This window comes from Sus scrofa, chromosome 6 (assembly GCF_000003025.6).
Source record: "Sus scrofa isolate TJ Tabasco breed Duroc chromosome 6, Sscrofa11.1, whole genome shotgun sequence".
Classification (NCBI taxonomy): domain Eukaryota; kingdom Metazoa; phylum Chordata; class Mammalia; order Artiodactyla; family Suidae; genus Sus; species Sus scrofa.
In genome coordinates, this window is record NC_010448.4 from 108,097,467 (window position 1) to 108,124,144 (window position 26,678).

The 26,678-nt window shown below is 47.3% G+C and overlaps 1 protein-coding gene and 1 long non-coding RNA gene across 8 annotated transcripts in view; one reads left to right on the forward strand and one right to left on the reverse strand.

Annotated features, from left to right (window-relative positions):
• Positions 1–19,777, reverse strand: part of LOC106510679 — a 97,854-nt gene extending 78,077 nt beyond the window's left edge. For 5 of the 7 annotated variants that reach the window (XR_002345446.1, XR_001309345.2, XR_002345441.1 and 2 more), the window contains exons 1-2: positions 19,223–19,361; positions 17,898–18,091 (exon numbers count right to left, since the gene is read on the reverse strand). This is a non-coding gene — a long non-coding RNA (uncharacterized LOC106510679). Of the gene's footprint in view, positions 1–17,897; positions 18,092–18,389; positions 18,642–19,222; positions 19,362–19,654 lie in introns of those variants that run through there. The other 2 variants (XR_002345445.1, XR_002345444.1) reach the window with 2 other exon arrangements.
• CABLES1 (Cdk5 and Abl enzyme substrate 1) overlaps positions 18,878–26,678 on the forward strand; it is a 112,489-nt gene continuing 104,688 nt past the window's right edge. The window contains exon 1 of the mRNA XM_021097743.1: positions 18,878–19,855. Coding sequence (XP_020953402.1) covers positions 18,978–19,855 — 878 coding nt within the window. The 5' untranslated portion in view covers positions 18,878–18,977. The remainder of the gene's footprint in view (positions 19,856–26,678) is intronic.

Genomic DNA, 26,678 nt, shown 5'->3' on the forward strand with positions numbered 1-26,678 from the left:
TTAACTACTAAGTTAAAAACAACTACATAGCAATTTGGACCACTCCAGGGTCCCCTCACTATTTTGTGGTTTTATGCAATTCGTATATTGTATACAAGAAGACATGACCTGGAGCAGACGGCAAGAAATGTGTAATTAGAAACACTTCCCAAGGAAATTACAGCGACAAGTGAAGGCTTGAGGAGTTCCACGGGAGCCTGGAGCTGCAGATATTCATTATAGGTACTTGAGAGGCTCAGCTGCCCCGCTGAAAACCGTTTCTAATTGCTGTGAGGCTGGATGCAGGCGTGGAGGACAGCCCAGAGCCAGAAATGGTATCTATGGCAACACAACGCTCCATTTTTAAACTTTTCATTGCATAAAAAGAAATTACTTAGGTTTTTTTTTTTTCTTTTCCCCTCTTTTCCTTCCTACCAATTTCAGAGTTATACCAGCAGGGATTACCCTCTAGGTCTAAAATCTCCTGGGAACTAATGACTAGCTGGGTTAAGTGCTTTTTGCTTTCCCTCCAGCCTTATCAGCTCCAGCTGGTCATTAATTACTGCACCGGGAAGCATTTTCCAATCAAATTATTGTTTATTCAAAACAAAAGAAAATGAACTCCTGTTGTTGTCAACAATTATCAACTCTCCCTGAGAGTCTAAATAGGAATAGTGGAGGTTTTACATTTAAGGAGTGTTCCTCTGGGGGGGATCATTTAGGAAGACACAGCGAAGTTGCCTAGTGTCCTGTCAAGGATGGTTTTCTGTGGGAGGGGAGGATGCTGACCCCCAAGCAGCAAGACCCAGGAAGATTATATAGCCACCACCCTGGGTCCCCAGTCATTCTTCTCCTTTTTTTTTTTTTTGGCCATGCCCAAGGTATTCGGAAGTTCCGGGCCTGGGATCCAACCTGCACCATGGCTGTAACCAGAGCCATAGTGACAACACTGGATTCTTAACCTGCTGAGCCACCAGGGAACTCCCAAGTTATTCTTCTTTGTTAGTGTCCATCTAACCTTGCGGTTAGGCCAAATGCCCCAAATGCTTCTACGGGAGTCTAAGGGGGAAAGATTGCTTTCCTGAGCCATGAATAAGTGAGGTCTGCGTGCCCATAATAATCACCCTTCCTGGGAAGGGACAGCATGTCCATGAGTTACACACACGATTGTGTGTAATGCCCCCCCAACCCCACCCCAAAGAGAGTTCAATCATTATCCCTGTTTCACAGATGGGGAGACTAAGACCCAGAAAGGTTAACTTGGCCAAGATCCACAACAGCCTGGAAAACAGCCGAGCCCATACTTGATTCCTAGTCTTTCCATCAGTGCCTTTGCTCTTTAACTTTTTCTTTTTTTTTTTTTTTTTTTTTTTTTTTTGTCTTTTTGCTATTTCTTGGGCCGCTCCCTCGGCATATGGAGGTTCCCAGGCTAGGGGTCGAATCGGAGCTGTAGCCACTGGTCTACGCCAGAACCACAGCAACGCGGGATCCGAGCCGTGTCTGCAACCTACACCACAGCTCACGGCAACGCTGGATCGTTAACCCACTAAGCAAGGGCAGGGACCGAACCCGCATCCTCATGGTTCCTAGTCGGATTCGTTAACCACTGCTCCACGACGGGAACTCCTGCTCTTTAACTTTTTCTTGTGCTAAAACACACATAACATAAAAACTACCACCTTAACCACGTTTAAGTATGCAGTACAATTACATGTAGAATGGATACGCAATGAGGTCCTACCGTACAGCACAAGGAACTATATCCAATCTCTTGGAATTGAACATGATAGAAGATAGTTTGAGAAAAATAATTGTGTGTGTGTGTGTGTGTGTGTGTGTGTGTGTGTATGACTGGGTCAATATGCTGCACGGCAGAAATGGACACAACGATGTATAAATGTGCATTAACAATGGCATTAAGCACATTCACACTCTTGTGCAGCTGTCACCACTATCCATCTCTTTTCATCTTGCAAAACCGAAATGCGTATCCATTACACAAAAGCTCCCCATTCCCCTCTCCTGCAGCCCCTGGCAACCACCATTCTACTTTCTGTCTCTCTGAATTTGACTACTCAAGACAGGTGAATCAGACCTGGCGTAACTGTCTTTTTGTGCTGGCGTATTTCACTTAGCATGTCTTCAAGGTGCATCCACGTTATAGCCTGTGTCATAATCTCCTTGCTTTCTAAGGTTGAATAACATTCCATCACATGGATACACCACATTTTTTTGTCCATCCACCCATGGAAGGACACTTAGGTTGCCTCCACCTTTTGGCTATTGTGAATATGCTGCTGTGTTCAACTCCTAACCACTAAGACACACTGGGACTTGCATAGACTCTTATAGGAAGGCACACAGCATGGGCTGCCTGGCACGCCCCAACCTGGGCGAAGTACCATGTGGCCCATCACCCTACTGGAGAAGGGGCCATCTCACAGGCAGAGAAGAATGATGCCCGAGGCCAAAACCTCCTACAGGTGGGCCGATTGGAGAGCCATAGCCCTACTCTGGCACCTCTGATGAACAACTTAGATGACTGATGCCAGTGTGTTTCCCTGAGCCTTAAGTTCTGGGAAAAATAAGGTTCTTCAAATCCAAACTGCTCAGTCTAGACTTGACTTTGGGATTCCCCAGCTGGACCAAGTGTGCCCTGCGACTCCACCGCCAGTCCCTGCTGGCTTCTCCACTCAGCTGGGCGTGAGTGGGGTCCCCTCCCGAGGTTACCACCCTAGCGGTTTTGGAAATGTGAGGGACATTTCTGGTTGTCAGAAAGATCTGTCTGGGGGACACTACTGATAGTTAACATGTGGGGCCAGGGTCGAGAGGTGCCTGCCATGTGTGAGGGAGTCACCCACAACAAAGAACTGTCCCGCATCCTGAATCACTGCCAAATGTCTCATTAAAACATCTTGTAAGCAAAAAACCTCATTAGAATCATCTAGGCCTAAAACCTAATTACATTCTACAAATGAACACAGAGTCATCTTGCATGGTTTCTACATGCACCAGATTTCCCAGGAATGCAACTTTGAGTAAATTGAGGGAGACTGTATTTATTATTATTATTATTATTGCCATGTCTAAGGCATGTGCAAGTTCCCAGGCCTGAGATCAAACCCATGCCAAAGTGCTTAATGTGCTTAATGCCATTGTTAATGCACACTTATACATCGTTGTGTCCATTTCTGCTGTACAGCATATTGACCCAGTCATACACACACACACACACACACACACACACACACACACACACACACACACACACAACACCGGATCCTTAACCTACTGAGCCACCAGTGAACCCTGAGATTGTTTTTTTGTTGTTTTTTTTTTCTATTTGGAAATTTACCTAGAGTTATTCATTACTTTGGAAAATCACGGCAATGTCACTCCTAGCATTTGAGTTCCAAAAAAAGTATACACAACTTTATCAGTTGCCTTTGAATCGCCACATGCAACAAGAGGCTACTTTTGGGGAACTTACACCCCACAGGAGGGACCTACGTCCACCACCCCTGACCCTGAGTTAAGCCTTCTGGTGCAGTCCTGCCTCAGAATTTATATATTGATGCATACATTCTATTTTTGTAAATTTCTATTTTTATTTCTTCTTTCCCACCCAGGGCATAATATTACTTTTATTTTTAAAATTTATGTGTATTGGTTGATTACGTTAGACCACAAATCCTCATGTGGAACTCTTGTGGCCACATGTGTTTCAGAACTGAGAATTTTCCAGATTTTATAAAAGCACTATGGTGCACCTACAACATGTTATATAACCCCTCAGTGAGGCCTAGGGCAGCATCTTAACAAGCACACATATTTCGATAGCAGAGCATATAAACAGACATAGAGGGGGATGAATTAAGTCTAAGTATAGCTTCAGATCAGCTCAAGGCAGGTTTTGATGACAAAATTTAAAAATCACCTTCAGATTTTCAAAGCATTTTGGATTCTGGATAAGTGACGACAACAGTGGCCCTCTATCTGTGGCTCTTACTTAGAGATGATACAATGAAGGGGGCAGTTTAAGAATGAGGCACTGAGAGTTCCCATCATGGCGCAGTGGAAGCAAATCCAACTAGGAACCATGAGGTTAGGGGTTCAATCCCTGGCCTTGCTCAGTGGGTTAAGGATCTGGTGTTGCCATGAGCTGTGGTGTAGGTCACAGGCAAGGCTAGGATCTGGCCTTGCTGTGGCTGTGGCATAGGACGGCTGGCTACAGCTCTGATTGGACACCTAGCCTGGGAACCTCTATGTGCCTCAAGTGTGGCCCTAAAAAGACAAAAGACAAAAAAAAAAAAAAAGAATGAGGCACTGGATCTGAGTCTTTGAGCTTGGCTCCACTCACATCTCACAGTCGGTCTTTGGAGGGGCGGGTTCCACTTGAAGTCCTTCCTTCCCAAACCCTCATTGGGGACCAAGTGTATGTGACCTGGTTATTTTCTTTTCTGTCAATAGCTCCTGGACCTTTACGATTTAATTTTGTCAGGTGGCCGCCAACACACATGAGGCCCCAGCGGTATCTGACCACATCTGACGGCTGCCCCAGGCAGGGGTGCATAGATGCTCTGTGAGCCCCTCTCCCTCCACTCTTATACCCAAAGATAAGCTGGTCTCTCCACATGAACTTTTTCCCCCTTGTCCTCTAGGTGAGGGATTCCATCTAAAAACCCCAGGTTAAATGTCATCTATTTATGGGACTTCCCCAAAGCGTCCCAAAAGCATTTGTCACTCCCTCAGGCCAGATCTGTAACTCTTTGTATGTTCATTCATTCCAAAAACGTATTTTTTTGAGGACTTACTATGTGCCAATACTGGACTGGGCTGAAGAATGTGAACCCCTATGACCTTGGATTTCATGTCTCCCAAGGCCCTGCTCAGGACGTAAGACACCCGTCAGCTTCTTGGCCTTGCCAGTGGAGTGAAGGTTCCCTCCGGCCCCTCTCCCAGAACAATTCTGTTCCCACAGAGACAGGAAATCGCATTTCTAGGGCAGCTACTTGATGTGCCAAACACTCTGCAAAGCTGTTCTCTTCAGAAAGGAGATACTTGCTATTGTGCCCAGGAGACAAAGTCCCAGGATAAATGCGCTGTGTCTTTCTAGAATTTTAATTTCACTCAAAGATATGGGAGGGAAAGTTAATTACTGTAAGGTAAGGAATTTAAAACATTATTTTTACATTAAATCAATTGTGGATGTACCATGGAGCAGAATACTAAATTAACGTACACTGTTCTTAATTTACTATTTGAAGAGGTCATACATGTTCATGAAGCAAACCTTGAAAGATATAAAGGAGTTTTGAATGAAAATTCATCCTTCTCGGGAGGTTAATGAACCCGACTAGGAACCATGAGGTTTTGGGTTTGATCCCTGGCCTCACTCAGTGGGTTAAGGATCTGGCATTGCCATGACCTGTGGTGTACGTTGCAGATGCGGCTTGGATCTGGAATTGCTGTGGCTGTGGTGTAGGCCAGCAGATACAGGCTCCGATTCCATCCATAGCCTGGGAACTTCCATATGCCGCGGGTACGGCCCTAAAAAGACAAAAGACGAAAAAAAAAGAAAATTTATCTTTCTGTTTTCCAACCACCTGGCTTCACTTTTCAAGAGACCAACCATCATTCCCAGATTCCTGGGACGCATCTGCACATAGTACAAGTACCTATGTATGTGGGTTGTTGGGGTTTTTTTTAAATATAATGAGCATAAAATACACACTGCCCTGCAACTTGCTTTTTTTCAGATAAGCTACATCTTGGAGACCCTTTCATAAATATTCATAATGTTACTTCATTCTTTTAACAACAATTTTTCACTATAGGGATGTGCCAGAATTTTAACCAGCCCTACAATGGTTATTTCCAATACTTTCCCAGTACAAACAACGTGACAACAAATATAAGCCTGAACAGTCTTCATTGGCACATGTGTAAGTGTATCTGTAGGACCAATTCCTAGAAGTGGGCCACAGGGCATACTGTGTGGTCCACTTGTCCTCTGAAGAACTCTCACCATCTACACGGCACCAGAGCATCTGTTTCCTGATCCCTTAGAAATGCGCAATAGACAATAATGTGTTCTCAAACTTTCTGACCTTGGCCAGTCTGGTAGGTGAAAACTTGTCTCTCATTGGAGTTTTTATTTTTTTATTTGCTTTTCCTAAATTATGAAGGAGGTTGAGGTTTCTTTTTAATGTTCAAGACTCATTTGTATTTCTTATTCTGGGAACTGTTCCTTCATATCATTTGTCCATGGTTCTACTAGGATGTTAGCTTCTTTTCTTGTCAATATTTAGGATTTCTTGGAGTTCCTGTCATGGTGCAGCAGAAATGAATCCGACTAGTAACCATGAGGTTGCGGGTTTGATCCCTGGCCTCGCTCAGTGGTTAAGGATCCGGTGTTGCCATGAGCTGTGGGGTAGGTAGCAAACGTGGCTCAGATCTGTTGTCACCATGGCTGTGGCATAGGCCAGCAGCTACGGCTACAATTCAACCCCTAGCCTAGGAACTTCCATATGCCATGGGTGCAGCCCTAAAAACACCAAAAAAAAAAAAAAAAAAAAAAAAAAAAGATTTAGGATTTCTTTAAATATTACGGAAGCGTCCCTTTTGTGATGTAGACTGCAAATACTTCCCTCCAGTATGATTGTCTTTTGGTTAGTTTGGTTCCCTCCTCTTACCCACCCCCAATCCCACCCCATATAGTCATTTGTTTTATATAAATCACATATACATATATATATATTGTGTGTGTGTGTGTATATATATATATATATATATGATTTACCTTTGCTTTTATAGCTTCTGGGTTTTATGTCATATTTAGAAGGCTTTCCTCCTATCTGAGGTGATTTTCAAAATATTCTCTCATTAATTCATTCCACAAAAAATTTATTAAGTTCTGACTCTACACCAAGCACGGCTTTAAGTGTTGGAGATACAGTACTGAATGAGGCAAACTCTGAGTACATGTTCTGAGTTCTTTTGCTAAGGTCTTTAGCTCTTTTCTTAATATTTTTATGACTTCATTCTGTGCATTTAAATCTTTCTTCCATCAGAAATGTAATCTGGTGTAAACTGTGAGGGATCTATTTTTTTCCCAACTGGCAACCCAGTCAATCCCAAGATCACCAGCTAAATAATTTATCTCTTCTTTACTGATCTGAAATGTCAACTTTATCTTGGGCTAAATCCTCACAGCTCACACATTTTTATGCTAAAAAGAACACTGCAAATAAATGTCCCGGTTCCAGCTTCATCAACAGACCCCTCAGGCTGTTAGTCTCCTCTTTCTTGTCTTCAGGAGCACTTGGTAGGAAGTCTGGGTATAATTAATGTCTTTTTCTCCTCTTTAATCTTGACAATAGTAACCTCCAAGGTAGAGAGTGTGTCTCCTTTTTTTGTTTGTTTGTTTAATCTTTTCTAGGGCCACACCTGCGGCATATGGAGGTTTCCAGGCTAGGGGTCTAATCAGAGCTGTAGCCACCAGCCTATGCCACAGCCACAGCAACGCCAGATCTGAGCTGCGTCTGGTACCTACACCACAGCTCATGGTAACGCCAGATCCTCAATCCACTGAGCAAGGCCAGGGATCAAACCCAAAACCTCATGGTTCCTAGTAGGATTCGTTTCTGCTGCGCCACGACGGTAACTCCAAAACCTTTCTGTTTTCATCTTCTGGCACTTCCCTTCTTCTGCGAAGAATCACCCATCCATCTGCATGCATGCCTTTTAGTCAAGATGAGAGGTCCAGAGAGTTCCTGTCATGGCTCAGGATCCACGAGAATGCAGGTTCAATCCTTGGCCTCATTCAGTGGGTTAAAGATCCGACGTTTCTGTGAGCTGTGGTGGCAGCAGCTGCAGCTCCCATTCCACCCCTAGCCTGGAACCTCCATATGCTGCAGGTACAGCCCTAAACAGGTTAAAAAAAAAAAAAGAAAGAAAGATGAGAGGTCCAGGGCCTGCTCCACACAAGCTCTGTCAATCAATGTTTCTTTGAAAATTTGAAATGGAAACCTAAAGGCTCCAGGCTCTGTAGGTTACAAAGGTGGGACTCTTCCAGGGGCTGCGTTTCCTGCCCAATGGACTAGAGGAACAGAACCTGCAGAGGAAGGTGAAGGTGATGGAGCCTGAACCAGGCACTGGAGAAGGTTAGGGGGCAAGAAAAGGCAGGCCGCCAGGCTTTCACATCCGCGGTTCTCCATGTGTGCGGGCTCCCGACACATTCCTGTTTCTGTGTGTTCCTTGAGACCTGACTATAGCCTCAGATCAATTCTCCTTAAGCTGCTTTGACTTGGGTTTCTGTCACCTGCAATAAAAGGGGTCCTAGAAAATGGCTGGAATGAGCCTGGTCCTGGAGTGGTTTCTCTCCGTTACCTCACGAAAGGGAGCCAGGATGCTGCCTCAGCCCTGAACTGTGTCTCAAAGGTCAAACGGAGTGCATGATTATGGCCAGTGTAGGGGGCTCCAGAGACCAGTGTCCTCAGCCAGTCACCATGTAAGGAGGGTTGTGACCGCTACTTCTCTTTGCATCTGATTAAGTCATGAGTTAGAAAAAGGAGACCTTCTTTCTCCACTGGCCACTTACAGTGTGATGGCGTCAGACAGGAACTCGTGCCACAACGTAGCCAGTGTCTTACCCTCTCATCTGTTCTCCCCTGACCCCAGGACACTTTTGGTTCTTTCAGGAATTACAGCTGCCCCCCAGGCTGGAAATCTGGAAGCCAGTTTCTCCTCAAAGCCTCTTGCCCTTGACCCTTCTTTTCCATTCTCACTGCCAATTCCAAGTGTTAACCGCCTCAGGCCCAAACTGCTGTAATAGAGTCCTAACATCATTATCCCCATGCCTTTACATGGCCTGAAGTGCCCTATCTCACATGTACACAAGAGTTCAAGTTCAAATATCACCTCTGTGGGGCCTCTCTGACCCCTATGATTCGGTCCTTTCATGGGATGCAGATATTCACCCTAAAATGTTACAGAAGGAATTATCCAGGGATTAGCTGTGTGACCGCAAGCATGACCTCATGCTTAACTTTTTTAAGCCTCTGTTTCTTTCTTTCTTTGATTTTTTTTTTTTTTTTTTTTTTTTTTTTGTCTTTTTGCTATTTCTTTGGGCCGCTCCCTCGGCACATGGAGGTTCCCAGGATAGGGGTCACATTGGAGCTGTAGCCGCCGGGCCTACGCCAGAGCCACAGCAACGCGGGATCCAAGCCAAGTCTGCGACCTACACCACAGCTCACGGCAACGCCGGATTGTTAACCCACTGAGCAAGGGCAGGGACCGAACCCGCAACCTCATGGTTCCTAGTTGGATTTGTTAACCACTAGCCATGGATTCGAGCCATGATGGGAACTCCAATTTCCATGATTTTAAATGTCAAACTACTATGTTGTACACTGGAAACTAAGATAATATTGTATGTCAACTATATGTCAATTTAAAATGCAATAAAAATGGCATGTTAAGGGATAAATGATTGATCTGATATTAAAAAGTATTTCTTGATCAAGTTCTATGTTTTATGGAGTTAACCACTGTGCCACGACGGGAACTCCTTTTTTTTTTTTTTTTTTTTTTTTTTTAGGGCTACACTGGCAGCATATGGAAGCTCCGAAGCCAGGGGTCAAATTGGAGCTGCAGCTGCAGACCTACGCCACAGCCACAGCAATGTCAGACCCAACCCACATCTTTGACCCATGACACAGCTTGTGGCAATGCCAGAGCCTTAACCCAGGAGTGAGGCCAGGGATGGAACCTACATCCTCATGGATAGTCAGGTTCTTAACCCACTGAGCCTCAACAGCAACTCTGGCCTGTTTCTTTGTATATCAAACAGGATAAACAGCTGGGCTGTGGTGAGAATTCAATCAAACTAGTAGGTAGAAATGACCACTTCAAGTGTTTGCACATAAAAGGTACCCCTCCCTTGTTCCCTTTGCTCTCTTTCCCCTGTTTTCTCTGCTGACTGTTAACTCTTTGAAGCCTAGGACCTTGCTTTACCGGGTGCCCTGCAGACAGCAAGGCATAAAGCAGGAGGTCGATGCATGCTGAATGAAGAAATACAGAAATGGAAGAATGAAGAAAATACCCTCTCCCCCATTAAGACTCTGTTCAACCCCATGTGCACATTTGCCAAATTAAAACTCCTTCAGTGTGGCTTTCAACACACGTGTCACATCTTGTCTAAAAATCACCTACGGCCCTCTAGTTCCCAGAAGTTCAAATTCCTTTCTTTAGATTCAGGGCCCCTCGTGATCTGCCCCTAAATATTGTTTTTCAGAGTTATTTCCCATTATTCACTGCTACAGTCTTTTTTTTTTAAGTTTTTTGTTTGTTTTTTGCATTTTACAGCCACACCTGTGGTACATGGAAGTTCCCAGACTAAGGGTTGAACTGGAGCTGAAGCTGTCTGCCTACACCACAGCCACTGCCACGCCAGATCCGAGCTGTATATGTGACCTACACCACAGCTCATGGCAATGCCGGATCCTTAACCCGCTGAGCGAGGCCAGGGATTGAACCCACGTCCCCATGGATACTAGTTGGGTCCTCATGGATACTAGTCGGGTTCGTTACTGCTGAGCCACAGTGGGAACTCCCTACAGTCCTTTTAATGTTGCTGTTCTGGAGGTCTCTGCATTGCCAACCCCACAAAAAGTCCTTTCTCTTCTGATCCCTGTCTTTGCACCTTTGCTTAGACTTGGTTTTCTTATTAAAATGCACTTTCTTCTCTCTAACTAACCACCTCCTACCCATCTGTGACACAGAGGGCTTGTTGCTTCCTAATATTTCTAAAGAAATTGAAAAATGCCCCCAATAATTCCACCATTTAACACTTGGGCATATTTTCTTCCAAGCTTTATTTCTATGCATTTTTAAATGTTTTTAAAAGTATTAACTGGGAAACAGTTTCTGTAACGACCACACACTTATTTCTACTTACATAAGCAAAAAGAAGGAAATAAAAATCACCATAACCCTTCTGTCCTAACCAGTGATTCAACCTCTGGTCACATGAAGTCTTCAGGCATCTATTAGTATTTAAAACAAATCCATTCATTTTTTTTTCACAAAGTTGAGGTACTGTGATCCATCTAGTTTCTACTCTGCTTCATTTCGTAAGCCTTGTTTAAGAGAACACTTTTCATGTCATTAAGAAAGCTTGGTAGAGTTCCCAGTGTGGCACCGTGGAAACAAATCCAGCTAGTAACCATGAGGTTGCAGGTTCAATCCCTGGCCTTGCTCAGTGGGTTAAGGATCTAGTGTTGCCGTGAGCTGTGGTGTAGTTCACAGACGTGGCTTGGATCTGGCGTTGCTGTGGCTGTGGCTGTGGCTGGCAGCTATAGCTCTGATTTGACCCCTGGCCTGGGAACCTCCATATGCCGTGAGTGCAGCCCTGAAAAGCAAAAAAAAAAAAAAAAAAAAGAAAAAGAAAAAAAGAAAAGGCTCAGTAAAGAAAACTTCTTGAAAAATAGAAGCACAATATCCCATTGTTTGAGTAAACCGTAATTTAGTTTTTCCATTGCTCCACATTTAGGGTTTCTTTTTGCAAGTTTTCCTTATTTTAAACAATGCTACACTGAATATTTTTATGCATAAATGTTTGATCTTGTCTCTCAAGAGCTCCTTGGGATTATTACAGACAGTAACTACATTTCTTGAGCGCTTACCCTGTACCACGCCTGAACTTTTACTGCACTGAATCCTCCTAACAATGCTATGAGGTAGATACTATCATTCCCATTTCACAGATGGCAAAACTGAAGCACGAAGGGCAACAGGCTCCACACACTCCAAGCCATGTTAGCAGGGCCAAAATTTAATCTGGCCAGTCTGACTCCCAAACCCATGCTGCTCTCAATCCTGAACTTTTTTTTTTTTTTTTTTTTTTTTTTTGTCTTTTGTCTTTTTTAGGGCTGAACCCAAGGCACACGGAGGTTCCCAGGCTAGGGGTCAAATCGGATCTATAGCTGCCAGCTATACCACAGTCACAGCAACGCAGGACCTGAGCCATGTCTGCAACATACACCGCAGCTCACAGCAACTCCAGATCCTTAACCCACTGATAGAGGCCAGGGATCGAACCTACAACCTCGTGGTTTCTAGTTGGATTCGTTTCCACTGCACCACGACAGGAACTCCTCAATCACGAACTTTTTAAGGCTCTTGATATCTTTGTCAAATGACTTTCCAGAAAAGTTGTTCCAATCTACCCCAGCAGTACATGTGTCCATCACTCTTAGTTCTCCTTTCAAGTAACTGGTAAGCATTTGCATTTCAGTTTCTGTGAGCTCTCTCTTCATGTCGTTTGCCCATCTAAGAGGGATGGTTACCATGGACCAGTGATTAGCAGCTGAATTTCCCAGTGGCAGGCAAAGTGGTGATGTTTTCCCCCATAATCTGGCCACATTCATTCCACTCTGATGTGAGAGGGACCTGAACACATGCAAACCTTATGAAATAATGCTTTCCTACTGGGAGATATGGAGCCTTCTAGGCCTGTTGATGTGGGCACAGTTTAGAGGAGCCTTCATCTGGAACCAGTGCCTGCAGCCACAGGCAAGTTGCATGTTCAGAAGCTACCTCCTAAACATAAGAAGTGCTTTCCTCATGGGACGTGAGCTGGTTATTCATACACACTGGTATAATTTCCAAAAAATAAAACCAAGTGAATTTTGGAGCAATAAAATTTTGCTAAAATTCAAGTATAAAAGCAATACAATGAGGAAAATGCATTGATTTTCTTTAAAATGCCAATATCATAAAAATTCTGCAATTGGATTTTGGGGGGCATTAGGGGCCATGAACAATTCCCTTTTAGAAGACTGAGGACATCTCATCAACGTACCTGAAATGGTGGGTTTTTTGGGTTTTTTTTTGTTTTGTTTTGTTTTGTTTTGTTTTTGGCCACCTTGCAATATATGGAGTCACCAGGTCAGGGACCAGAGCCATGGCAGGATCCTTAACCCACTGTGCCAGGCCAGGTATAGAACCTGTGTCCCAGCACTCCAAAGTCGCCACCAATCCCATTGTTCCACAGTGGGAACTCCATGAAATGTATTTTCTTAACACAGTTCTGATGCCGGCTTTCTTCTGGGGCAGTTAATGCCTTTGGCCTTGGACTGAGAAGTCCATGGCTCACCTGATCAGCATGCTTCCCTGGGGTTCCTTGTATAATGAAATTCACACCCACCATTCACAAGCACCCGCTATGTGTTAGACACTCGCAAGGCAGTCTGTAAGTGTCTTGGCTCTAATCTGCACAATAACTGTGCGAGATAGACAGGGTTTGCTCCAGCCTTGAGCCGAAGAAGCTGAAGCCCAGAGGTTACACATTAGTGGGAGAGCTGGGAATCTGAAAACCCAAACCTGGGCCTGCTGGCTGCACCCCTCTCATAGAGGGCTTGTGAAGGGACCGTTCATTATGAATGGCAAGCCCTCCTCCTTCACAATTGGCTGGGCTGCACGCAAGGGAGAATTCTGGCAGATCAGAGGAAATTTGAAGGGTAAAGGCATTTGCACTGTTGTTTTGGATATCGACTAGAAAAACACTGTGAAGGGTACCTGGCACATGTCTCCCTAGACTGACAGCTATCGAAATCCATTCTTGCCTTGAGCTGTTGTCCTTGATAAATTAGTAGCACATGCTTACGTGACTGTTCATGCAGTCCTGTGGCCATGTTCTATTGCCTATTTTTTCTCAGCTTCTCATACAAGTTATCATAGTCTGAAGGCCCTACATCATGCTAGGCAGTTACTGTGGTAAAATATCCTTCTTCTTCTTTCCTCCACATAAGGTAAAGGGTCTGCAGACAAAAGGCTCCTGTTTGGGCCTCTGGTTGAACAGTATCAGGGGATGCTGGCACCAATCACTTAGGGATGGGCAGGTTCTCAGACTGGAAAAGGAGACTCGGAGGATGGCACCATGGCAAGTGTCAGAAACTCCATTTCCCCTGGGCAGCTTCCGCCGTGTAGGGAGAGGAGAGGGTCCCAGATGGGTGGTGCTGGGGGCTAAGGTTGAAATAGCCCCTGCTCTGGGAGGTGTGCTGGAGGTGGGTTGAACCCTGTGCATTTAGCTTTCTCTCTCTCTCTTTAAAAAGATGTGATGTATTTTAGAGACAATTTTGCCATGACTTTTTCTGCTATTAGCTTGAGGGCTCCAGAAGACGATCATATCCTGTTCTCTTCGGTACTCTCAGAACCTAAGCCAGAACCTAGCATGGGATTGGCATTTAGGAAATCTTGAGATGCATATGACAAGTCAGGTACATGCTATTAGCTGCTAAATGTGGCTATCTATTACCTGAATTTCTCCATTTAATATCCTGAGCTGGTAGTCAAGCCTTATCTAAATGTTGTATCCAGTCTCAGATATCCCGGAGAAATTACAGAAGGACATTAAAATATCTATGCCAAACTGTGGAGGGGGAAACAGTAACCCCCCCCCATCAATTTCGCTCCCCTTTTCCCAGAACAACAGAAGTGATCAAGAGTCCTCATGGAGAAGGTGAATTTCAAGGAGAACAGTTGGGGCATTAACGACTGCTTCTTGGACAGTCTCCATTTCTAGTCTTGGAAAAATCTAACTTTCATTCGATTAAGGAAAGTAGCAGGTTTCTCACCAGCACTATGCCTATATTTTATGCCTATAAAAAGCAGGCAGCAGCCTGCATTTTTAGGGAACATGCACTAAAATAATCTATTCTGAACTGGAGCTGACATCTGAAGCTTCTCATATTCCAACCTGCCTGGCAGGAGTAGTGAAAACTACAAAAACCTAGAACCTAAAACATCCTGGACTTTTTAGGTTCACCTTCTATATTTTGCATTTTTCTAATAATAGCTACCTACTTCAGATACTCCGCTCCTTACATCATTATACTATCTCTAAACCTCACTTCTCTGCAGGGTAAAATATTACTAAACCTATCTTTACAGATCAGGCACCCAATACAAAACTTTTGTACTTTTCCCAAGCATGAGTCCCCAAGGTCATAAGCTTATAAGGGCCTAAGCTGGCATCAAAACCCTTTGTTACTGACACTTAGGTCAGATGGCTTCTGCTATGAGTGATAGCCACTGTCATCTCTAAGCTGATTTTCAGACTTCTAAGTCTACTAAATTATTGTTTTAAGGGTCAGTGATTACTTGCAAGTTCTTTTTCTTTTTTTTTTAAGTTGACTCCCATATGTGTCCATCAAAACAGTTTGTGCATGCAATTACAGTTTTCAGAATGGGTGCTTGGAAGAGGCAAGTAAAATGAAAGTAAATGGAAAAAAAAAAAACCAAACCTTGGCAAACCAGTAAAAATTACACTTCAAGCTTTAGTCCTCTACGTCTGCAGTCCATGAGGAATTTGCAGAATTTCCTTTTCCTAAACGGTCCTTCCTTGCTTCCCTCATTCCCCAGGTCATCTTAAATCCTGGCTCTTGCCTGACACCTACCCTCAAATAAAAAGCTCCCTTTTCACACCATAATCACCTTGACTATGATTAGTCCCAATCAGATTGCTCCTTCAATCACTTAATCAAAGTCTGCCTTATAATTTTACTTAAATGTGTCCTGAGGTTTGGTTTTCATGACTTTCAGTGTCAAGGGCACAAGGGCTAAAGGTTACATTTCTTCTTATCCTCTTTGTAGGAAGATAGTGCAAGAAGCTTGTGTAGCAAGAAGTTCCTGGGCTAGGGGTGAATAGGAGCTATAGCTGCCAGGCAACCCTACAACCACAGCAATACTGGACTCAAGCCGCATCTACGACCTACGCCCCAGCTTGCGGCAATGCTGAATCCTAAACCCGCTGAGCAAAGCCAGGGATCGAACCCATATCCTCACAGACAGTATATTGGGTTCTTAATCCACTGGCCACAACGGGAACTCCCAATAACAGACATTTTTTAAAGTACGTTCAAGTTTATAAAATGTTTCTCAAGCAACCTCATTTGTACCTCAGAATAACCCAGAGGAAACTGGCTTGGAGAAGTTAAGAGACTTACTCTTGAAATTCAGATCCCCTTCCCCCAAAGCCTGTTTTATTTCCATTATAGCTGACTCTCAAATATGAATGTGAGATTAATTATGGAGACAGGCCCCTCCCCCCCATAAAACATCCTCACCAGCAGAGGGCGTGAGAATATGGATGGGTCTTGGAGTCAGATCTGCATACTGGCCCAGCCACGTTAGGAGCTGGTGAACTTGGGTAAATGGTTTAATTTTTCTGAGCCTCATCTGTACTCTGTTGATGATAATCTCTCTCACATCCCCCATTGGAGAGTTGTCATAAGAATTAGAAATATTCTGTGGCTAGCACATATTAGGTGAACAGTAAATTGTATCTCTTCTGATCTCCATAAAAAGATTACAGGAACAGTTTGGAGGTTAAATCGATATTAATTCTTGTTTGATGTTTTAATAAATATTTGAAATTAGTTTGCATACTTCACCCTAAAAATAGCCTAAGGGTTGCATCAAATGGGCAAGGAAATGAATATTGATAAAAATTTTAATATCCAATGCTAGCAAGAGTGACGAAGCAAACTAGAACAACTTTTCTGGATAGAAAGCCTTAAAAACATATGTCCTTTGCCCCAGCATCTATTTAACCTGATAGACTAATATTGGATGGTAGCAAGATTTAGACAAACAAAGGATGTCATCACTACTCTTTATAACAGCAAAAGAGGAAACAACCTAAATGTTCAATATAGGGCACAGGCTTAATAATTAGATTCTCCATCAAATCGAACACTGTGCAGTCACTAAAATGATGCTGTAGAAGAATATCCTAAAAGGAAAGATAATCATAACACAGCAGCAAAAATCACAAGACACAAACAGACCGCTTTCACTTTTGTTTAAAAATACACACAGGACAGACACCAAAATTGTAATAGTTATTTCCATAGGAGATGAGATTGTTAATGATGCTCCCCCCCCTTCTCTTTGCTTATCTTACTCTCTAAATGTTCTGTAATTAACATGTATCATTTTTATAATTAAAAAAATCATTTTTTCTGTTACACATGCAGAGCTGGTGTTTTATTTAACACTGCCTGCTAGGACAACCAGAGCAGTGGTCAGGTAAATTAAGTTAGCTATAATAAAGCAGCTTGGAAGTTTCAAGCAGTTAAACAGAGTAATTAAAATCCTAATGAAATAACACAGAGCTGGTCACTTAGCTGCAGTAAGGCTGCTATAAATAGACACTGGGTTCCACCTTTCAAAAGGTCTAAAAATGGCATAAAATAAAAAAATGAACAATTGTTCATGTAAAGGGTCATGTGTCATGCTTGTCCTAAGCAATTGTAACCTGAACACACCCGTATCTCATCCTCTGAGCTGGATGCCTGTCTCTGGAAGGGTGTATTTGCTCTACATTACTCAGTTTACTTTCCTAAACTTGAAATGGAGTGGAATTTCAATGCAAAGTTACCTATTAGCTCCAAGGCTAAATTTAAACCTTTAATTAAATTAATCCCTTGATCTTAACCATATTGTCTCTCCCTCAGAAAAGTGTAGAGGAGAGGTTTCTTAGACATCACAGAACTCAAGCAGTGTGACAATTGTTTCTATTGCGTTTGGTAGGTCACCCAAACCAAATAGGAGAATCTGAACGTGTTTTCAGATGGCTCATGGTAACCTACCCTCCCGCTCCCACTCCAGGACAGGCATTTGTTGGGGTGAGGCTGGGGTACAATATACTGTGAGTCCTCCCAGATCTAGCGTTGCAGCTCTGGAAGGCTCATCACGTCCTTGGACAGGTACCCATATTAATAGAAGGTATGGTAGGTGCCAAGCGGATGTTTATGAAATAAATGACAGAAAGTAACTGTGCCTATTGTTTCCAGTTTATATGGAAGAAAAAGATGACAAGTGGAAAAGGGTGTGAGGCCATCTTAGCTTACCTTGGTCTTCATGGAAAACGGAGTACGTTTCTGGGCCAAAGTAGAAATTTATGTGAGCCTTTGCTAAGAAAGAGATGAGAAGTGACAGCACCATCAAATGGTGTCAGTTGGTCTGGCCACATGGATGACGTTCGTGCGCCTGGGCTCTTATGCATCCCGGGGTGTGCATTTGTATCAGGGACTGCATCTTCAGTCTGAGAATGAATGAGACACAAACTCAACAGTTACCAACAGCTTTAAGGTGGGACTGTCCACATAGTTACACTGCCCTACCCGCATAACTATTAACAAAGACTATTTCTCTGGGCCCAACTGCAGCGCGGAATACAGTAAACAAGCTCGAGGGCCAAATCTCTGAGTCGCTCCAATTAATTGTTCTTCAGACCCTCAACCCTCCGGGGCCCACATCCTCACGCAGTGACTCAAGGGGTTCTGCTCGCGCCCCCAATTCCCAATCCAAGAGGGGCGGGGAAACGTGCTCGCCACCCTTACCTGGGCGCGCGCCCTGGGAGCCACCAATTCTCCCCGCAGGAAGCTCCGACTACCTTGACCGCCCTTCCGACCCCCGCCCCGCCACCCTCTTGGCTTTCCCTTCCTCCTTCTCTTTTTCCTCCTCCTCCGGCCCCCGCCTTCTGCCGCCTGTCTCTGCGGCCGCCGCCTGCGGCTTTGTTTTCCTCCCAGGTTTCATTCCCCACACGTGATACTGTTTTTGCAAAGAGCTCTTCGGAGCGCGAGCGCGGGGCGCGCGCACCTATAAATACGGACACTGGGGCCCGTGAGCCGGAGACCTCGCGGGCGGGGAAGGCCTGGGACCGAATGCTCAGGCTGCTCGCGGGCGGGCAGACGGCCAGGGAGCCAGCGAGCCAGCGAGCCGCGCGCGTGGGCCGGGGCGGCGGCGCCCCGCGCCGGAGCACCGAGGGGTGAGCATGGCCCGCCCGCTGGGGGGCCGGGCCGCCGCGCACGCCGCCCGCGCCCCGCGCCCTGCCCAGCCCGGGTCACCGGCGCTCGCGCCCGCCGCTTAGCACTCGGGCGCCGCTCGCTTCTCGGGGCATCGCGGAAATATCGCCACAGACGGACACAATGGCGGCGACTGCCGCCACCACGGCCGCCACCGCCGGCACGGCCGTCCGCAGCAGCGGCAGCAGCAGCAGCAGCAGCAGCGCCGGCACCGACGCCACGGGCACCAGCAGATTGCCGCAGCCGCCGCCGCAGCCGCCCCAGCCCGCGGCCGCCGCGCCGGCCCAGCCGCGGCAGCCGCCGCCCGACCCCCCCAGGAAGCCACGCATGGACCCTCGGCGCCGCCAGGCTGCCCTCTCCTTCCTCACCAATATCTCTTTAGACGGACGGCCGCCGCTGCAAGATGAGGAGTGGGCTGGCAGCGAGGAGAGCGGTGGGGTCAAGCCCGGAGCCGGCAGCGCCTGCGGCGCGAGGACTCGGCTCAGTCTGCTCGCCGCCGCCGAGCGGGGCGGCTGCAGCGCGCTTGCAGTGGCGGGCACAGCGGCGGCATTGGCAGCTGGATCCGGCCCCTACCTCCCGCCGCCGTCGCCGCTGCCGCCCCTGGTCCCTGGCGGCTACGCGACCGCGCTCGGCCCTGGGGCGTCCCGAGGGTTCGCGAGCTCCCTGGGCGCGGGCCGGGCGTCGGGAGAGCAACTGCAGCTGCCCCGGCCCGCGCTTCTCGCCGCCTGCGTTCAGCCGCAGCTGCCCAACGGGCCCGGGGGCGCCGGGCAGGAGGAGTTGGAGGAGGACGATGCCTTTACCAGCGTGCAGGTGCCGGCGGCCGCCTTCTTGGGCTCCGGGACTCCCGGGAGTGGGAGCGGCAGTCGAGGCCGCCTCAACTCGTTCACTCAGGGAATCCTGCCCATCGCCTTCTCCAGGCAGACTTCGCAGAACTATTGCTCTCTGGAGCAGCCGGGCCAGGGAGGCAGCACCAGCGCCTTTGAACAGCTGCAGAGGTCCCGGTGAGTAACCTGGACGCCGCCGCGCGCGCCTTATCTCGCGTCCCTCCCGGCCGGCTCTGTGCTGCGGGACACGGGTCGTTCCCACTTTCCCGCGCCCCGCCGGATCCCAGGGCTTCTGGCGCGAATTCCAAACTACAAGGGTACGCGGAAGAGGGATGGTCTCCGGGGAGTGTGTGTGTTCACACGTGTGTGCACGAGCCAGGCATTCACAGAGCCAAAGCAGAGGCACCATGCTCAGGCAGTGGGTCTCTGGATTTAGGGCTTAAGGGCGCCCATTGAAAAGCGGCACCAAAACCTCCCATTACAAGGAGAGCACGGACTTCCAGGAACCCAATCCGGACCCAGAGACGCTCTCTCCCACGCCAGGCAAGGCTAGGCGGGGCGAAAAGTGGAGCAGTGGGTCCGGCCAGCGGCAGAGCGGCGCGTGTGAGCCTGAACTTGTCGCGAACACGCCGTGAATTCCTCCTGAGAAGTTGTGCCTGCGCTCAAAGTATTTCAGTCCCAGGGAATGTGTCCCAGGGAAACCCTTTGCTTTTCCAAGAGAAGCAAACCCTTCTTAGGTTTCTTTGAACCAGGATGGGGCACAGGGAAGAAATAGGGTTTGAGGCTTCTTTTTTCCATTCCAAGATGAATTTGCTGAAATTAGTGAAAAGGTGATTGTGTTTGCTCGCTGAAGTCCCCTGCAGGTATCCTGCATCTTAGCAACAATATGAAATATTGGACATTTGCTTATTGTTCTGGAAATAGCTGGAGCTTGTCTCTGCTAGTTCCAGAGACCCCTTGGGAGTTAGGTCTGTGTGAGACAGTGGGACTGTTGGTTGGGAGAGAGTGAGGAAGTGTAGGCCTGTTCTCTGGTTGGGAGCATCTTGACTTGTCACCTAGGAAGCCCACCTGTGAAGTTAGTAGTAACCTAGAGGCTCCCATGGTTCAGTTATTTGAGCATCCTGGGGCCTCAGTTTCCCCTTCTGGCATGGGACCTTGCCAACATGTTGCAGGCCTCAAGACCAGAAGGGAGAACCTTTCTGTTACAGCTTCCTCCTCTAATGCTCATCTGGACACTTACTGGCCTAAGTAAGAAGGTGGCCTGTTGGAAAACTTAAAACACACACACCCCCGCCCCTGCGCCGCCATGGACAGAAGGGGAAGAGCAAACAGGGCTCCTCCAGAATTTTGTTCTCAGTCTTTCTTCCCAAGTGGTGAAATCAAGACCCTGCTCCGTGTGTCACATCCTAGTGCAAACGCACACGGGCAGCCTTCTGACTGAGAGGATGATTAGCGACACTGGGCCCAGGTGACAATCTGGGCCTGGCCTTTCTTGTCAGAGCATGCATCTCTCCATTAGCGGGCCAGCGCACAGGAGGGGAGGGGCATCCCTTCCTTTCTGGGCAAGTTGTGTGGCCTCAGCAGTTTCTGGGCAGCTTGACATCACACACTGGCTCCTAATGACTATAGTTTGAGCATAAGCCCAGCTTGTCCAGCGGGTTCGGACAGGAGCGGTAATAAACATGCATGTTATTCTAAGCCAGTGTTCAAGACTGGCCTGTGCCTCCTGGTAGACAGACGTGCTCCTTTGCACAGAGCAGCTGGAGATCAAAATACTTCATACTTTGTCTCCAAGAATCTCATTTCAGAGGACATGGGGAATCTTGTGTTAGTATTTCTAATCCCAAAATTAGCCAGATTTAATCTCTGACCCTATAAATCTGAACCCTTTGAATGCTTTATTGGTTCTCCCCAACTCACACATTAAGATGAGTTAGTCAGTGCTTCCTTACCTGACAGTCACATTCATCTCACTGATTTGGAATTATTCATATCTGGCAAGTTGACAGGCATTTAAAAGAATTCCAGCTGTCAACAGAAACAGCATCAAATTTAATGCACAGAGAGGAAGTAAGTGGGTAAAACAGGGATTTAAGAAAGGCCTTGAAGAGCTAGCATGGCCACTACTCATGTAGTGGCCAGGAACTTGAAGTCTCCTAGGACAGTTTCTTTTCTGCACTGCCCTACTTTCAAGAATTTTGTCAGAAGAGGAGTTCCTGTTGTGGCACAGTGGAAACGAATCTGACTAGGAAACATGAAGTTGCAGGTTCAACCCCTGGTCTTCCTCGGTGGGTTTAGGATCTGGCGTAGCCACGAGCTGTGGTGTAGGCCGGCAGCCATAGCGCTGATTAGACTCCTAGCCTGGGAACCTCCATATGCTGCAGGTGCAGCCCTAAAAAGACGAAAAAAAAGAATTTTGTCAGAAGAGTATTGCTTTTATGATCATTAAGAGTCCTTTCACCTGCCTAGGTGAATTGCGATCTAGAGAATAGACTCATTTGAATAAGGCCCAGGACCAACCTAAAGAATGTCAGTTGCTTTCCTGGTGTACCTCCCTTTAAGAAACAGCTAGCCTGGGTGGTGCCATATACAATTTCATAGAAGTTTTCCTGGGAGCTTCCAACCAGCCCTCCCCCTGCAAGGCCTCTCTTGGGTTGAGACCTGGACTGGTGCTGGGTCTGTGGTCTCATCTATACTGGGGAAAAAAATGTGAGTCAAACAGGGGATGGCCAACCAGAGTAAGGCAGGGGTGGGGGTGGACTTCTCTCCTGACATCATCACCTCCCTGCTTTGTGACTGCAGGCAAGTCACCACACTGTTCCAGCTGTAAGCCACCTGACCCTTCTGGGTTTTAGAAATCTGAAGAGGACTTTGTTCTCCACAGTAAGCAAACCCAAGTTACAGTTGAGCCATCTTTCCAGCTACACGCATTATGAGGCAGCCAAAGCTGCAGTCCCGGGCCAGGTCTGGCCAGGATGCTCACCCAAGGCTCCTACCAGGGCCTGAGGCGAGTGGCCCGCGGTTCACCCACTGCTCTCCTCTTTATAGTCACAAAGTTGTCACATTGCGGGTGAACTCAGAAGGGAAAATACACCCGAAGCCTGGTCACTGCTGGCAAGTGCCCAGCGAGGGCAGTGAGTTCAAATGTGACTCTTTGCCCTCCAGGAAGGGCGGGGGAAGCCACAGCCTGGCTCTGCACTGTGTCCCCATGGCCATCCCAGGGAACCCCGCCTGCCTGGATTTTTTTTCCCCTGGGAAGAAGAGTTGTTAGGTGGGGAGAGGACCAAGGGCAGGTGGCCTTTGAACATAGGCGAGGCCAGGTGAGGTGACACAGTGTAGATCAGGAATGCCAAACTGGTACCCTGTACCCCTGAGCCTGCCCCTTCCCTGGCACGTCCCTGGCTTCAGTTTCCTTATGGGACGAAAGCACTGGGACAGATGACCGCTGTGCTCTCCCAGGCCCAGGGCCTCAGGCACCCTAGCCCCATGACTGCTGCAGAGACTGGGCATCTAGCCTGGGTGCGAGTGGATAACTTAAACACAGCGTCAGATGCGGAGGTAGGCTGAGTTTCTCCCATGTGGCTACAGTTGGCAGGACCACACTGCTGGGTGAAGGAACAGGTTTTCCCGGGTGCAAGGGAGAACTTTAAAAGACTGGTTCCCTCTGGCAGCAGAAGTGTCCCAGCTGGCCTGCCCACTCTGGGAGGCCATCCAGGCTGGAAGCCACTGCTCCTGGGGTGGCCCGGCCCCTGGCACCACCACCCCATCAAGGAAGTGAACTGTGGTCCCTCCACAGTTGCCAAAGGGCCTTCAGATTTACAGAATGCTTTTGTACAAGTTGATTTCAGCCCCCAGACATCGTAGAGGGACAGGAATCCCAGGTCACAGAGTGGGCAGAGGATGACCTCAGAGGTTTTATTATCTGTCAGGTAGGCTGTGGAGGAAATGCTAGTTTGGAGACCTAAGGCCTAGTATTATTTATTCAACCACCGTGAACATAATGAATATCCATTATGAGATGCCGCTGTCGGTTCCGGGAGGTGTAGACATGAAACCTCGTCCCCGTCTGTGTTGGGAGAAGCATATAAATGGGCTGGTTTTTCCAGCGATGAGAGTTGGTTAAAGGTGAGTCCATTGTTGAGCGCCCCCCCCCCCACTGTGGGACTGGGCTCCGTGCCTTGAGCAGTATTTGCACTTAACTACTGTGTCCCAGGTGTTATTCTAAGCACTGTCTGAAGATCAAGCGAGTTCATGTTTATAACAGTCCTTAGGCAGCATCACCTCCATTCTGAAGCACAGAGAGGTTAAGTTACTGGCCTAGGGTCCCTCAGCCTGTCCATGGGAGCAGGGTTTGAACCCAGGCAGTCTGGCTCTAGGGTCTTATCCACTTCTCTCTGGTCCACTGGGCTTTGAGTCAGACGTGTAAATGCCTGTTCAACTGGCTTCAGCTGAACTGGGCTGAAGGTGGCCTAAGTGACCTCTCAGGGCACCGCTCACCCTGTGGTTCCTTATTTAGGCGTCTGCCTCTGTGTCACTCGGGGAGGACCTCTGTGTGAGAGGACCCAGAGGATAGTCCAGGGTGGACAGCATTCCGTGACTGCAGCAATCCAGTCCTGCCTGGTTTCTGCCTGCCTGCCCCCGCCCCCCTCGGTCACACCTAAATTCCTGTCACCTTTGTTACCTCTTTAGAGCATCTGTGCTTTCCCTGCCTTACACGGTTTATTCACAGGGAGATGGAAGAGGAGCCAGAACCTGGCAGCCCTAGGAAGTGGGTTTGTGGCCCTGGTTCTGCCACTCTCTTTGTGATGAGATTCCCATTAGTGAAATGGGAAGAACAACAATACCTCCTTCCTGGGCGTGTTTCCTTTCTTTCGACTGTCTGTATCTTCTCAGCATCGCCCTTTCCCCCAGCCCAGGGGTCGGCAGACTGTGGCCTGTGAGCTGTTAATAAATAAGATTTTTCTGGGAAACAGCCACGCCTGTTCACTTCTGTTATTGTCTTTGGTGGCCCTTTTGCTATCAGAAGAGAGCTGGGCAGAGAGCACATAGCCCCGCTGGGCCTGAACTATTTGTTTAGATTCCTTACAGAAATGTGTGTGACCTCTGCCCCGCCCAGGTCTCTGTCCCCAAAGCTGTGTGCTGTTCCCCTGGTTCCTCCCTGTCCTTGTCTCCTGGATGCTCCTAGCTTCTGTTTGGAGCCGTCATCCCATCTCCCCGGCTGACAGGAGGATCTTTCTGAAACCCACATCTGATCGGGGCAGATTAATTAATTAATTAATTTATTTATATTTGTCTTTTTAGGGCTGCACCCACAGTATAGGGAGGTTCCCAGGCTAGGGGTCGAATGGGAGCTGTAGCTGCCAGCCTGTTGCACAGTGACAGTAACACCAGGTCCGAGCCGAGTCTGCAACCTACACCACATGTCACGCCAATGCTGGATCCTTAACCCACTGAGCAAGGCCAGGTATCAAACCTGCGTCCTCATGGATACTAGTTGGATTCGTTTCTACTGAGCCACAATGGAAACTCCCGATCAGGGCAGTTTTAAATTGCTTGTCATTCATGTGCAGCTGCCCCCGCTGCATCCTTGCTTGCCTGTCATCTCTGTGCTCTGCTGGCTTTGCAAATGGCACATGGGCTGTGGCATCACCATGGAAAGGGTTCCTAGCAGATGTCCCTTCCTCCTTTTTGGACCCATCACCCCACAGCACCCCAGGGTATGACACACCCAGCTGGGGGGTCACCTTTCTTCCCTGTTGGTCTGTGGGCACCTGCCTCTGGCCCCTTGCTGGTTGGGGACTTGCTAGTGATAGGCCTGGGGCTGCCCCCCAACTCTCTAGGTCTTTCATTTTAACCATCTGTCACTTCTGACCTTTTACTTGATAAAGCAGCCAGCCTATCACGTCCTTCCTCAGTCCGGCAGCGACGAAACTCTCTCCTTAAATGTTTCACTAGGGAGTTCCTGTTGTGGCCCAGCAGGTTGCAAACCTGACTCATATCCATGAGGATGCAGGTTCAAACCCTGGCCTTGCTCAGTGGGTTAAGGATCAGGCATTACTGTGAGCTGTAGCATAGGTGGCATATGTGGCTCAGATCCCGTGTTGCTGTGGCTGTGGTGTAGGCTGGCAGCTGTAGCTCCGATTCAACACCTGGACTGCGACTATAAAAAGCAAAACAAACAAAAAGTTTCACTGTAGTCACATTGGCTGGTCCCTCTCCCTAGAATGGGGGGGCAGGACCTGTAGCATTCTGAGCCCTTCCCACATGCATTGTTTTGTTTTATTTTACGGCAATCCTGTGACACAGGGATTATACCCATTTTAGAGCTATGGATACTAAGGATGGGGGGAGGTGGTAAGGAACCTTGCCTAAGGCCTTGTAACCAGAATCTAGAGCTAGAATTTGAGCTCTGGGTTTCTGCTAGAGCCAGGAGTGTGTTGGACCGGCTCCTATGACTCAGTAGGTTCGGGATGACCAGGGAATCTGATCTGGTAACCTGGAGTCATTGACCTTGGGAGTATTTACACCACAAGAATCAACCAATTTGACAAGCCAGGGTTTTGCTTTTTTCCTTCTAGGGAGCTGGTTTGTCAGCATGTATACCCTGGCCTTACCACACCTCGCTTTGTTCTCTTCTCCCCCTGGGGGGCGCTGTGCAACATGTCGCCATCAAAGTGCCGAAAACCAGACGTTTTTATCAGATTTTGTTCCTTCACATTATTCTGGAAATCTCCCAAAGGGTCCGCCACCCATTTGCCTTCAAAAAATATCTTACATTTCCCTTCCCCTGCCAAGTTTTGACCTGCGTACAATTTAAACTCCAAACTTTTCAGACACCGTGGGGTTCAAACAGTCTGCTTAGTATTATCTGTAGGCATCACAAAATCATTAGCTGTTACTCTCCTTTACAGACTGTGTAATGTATTTTCATTTTTGTGTGGTTTTTTAAAAGTCTCTGAGAACGTACAGTCAATCAGAGTCTGTTTTTGTTCCCCTTTTT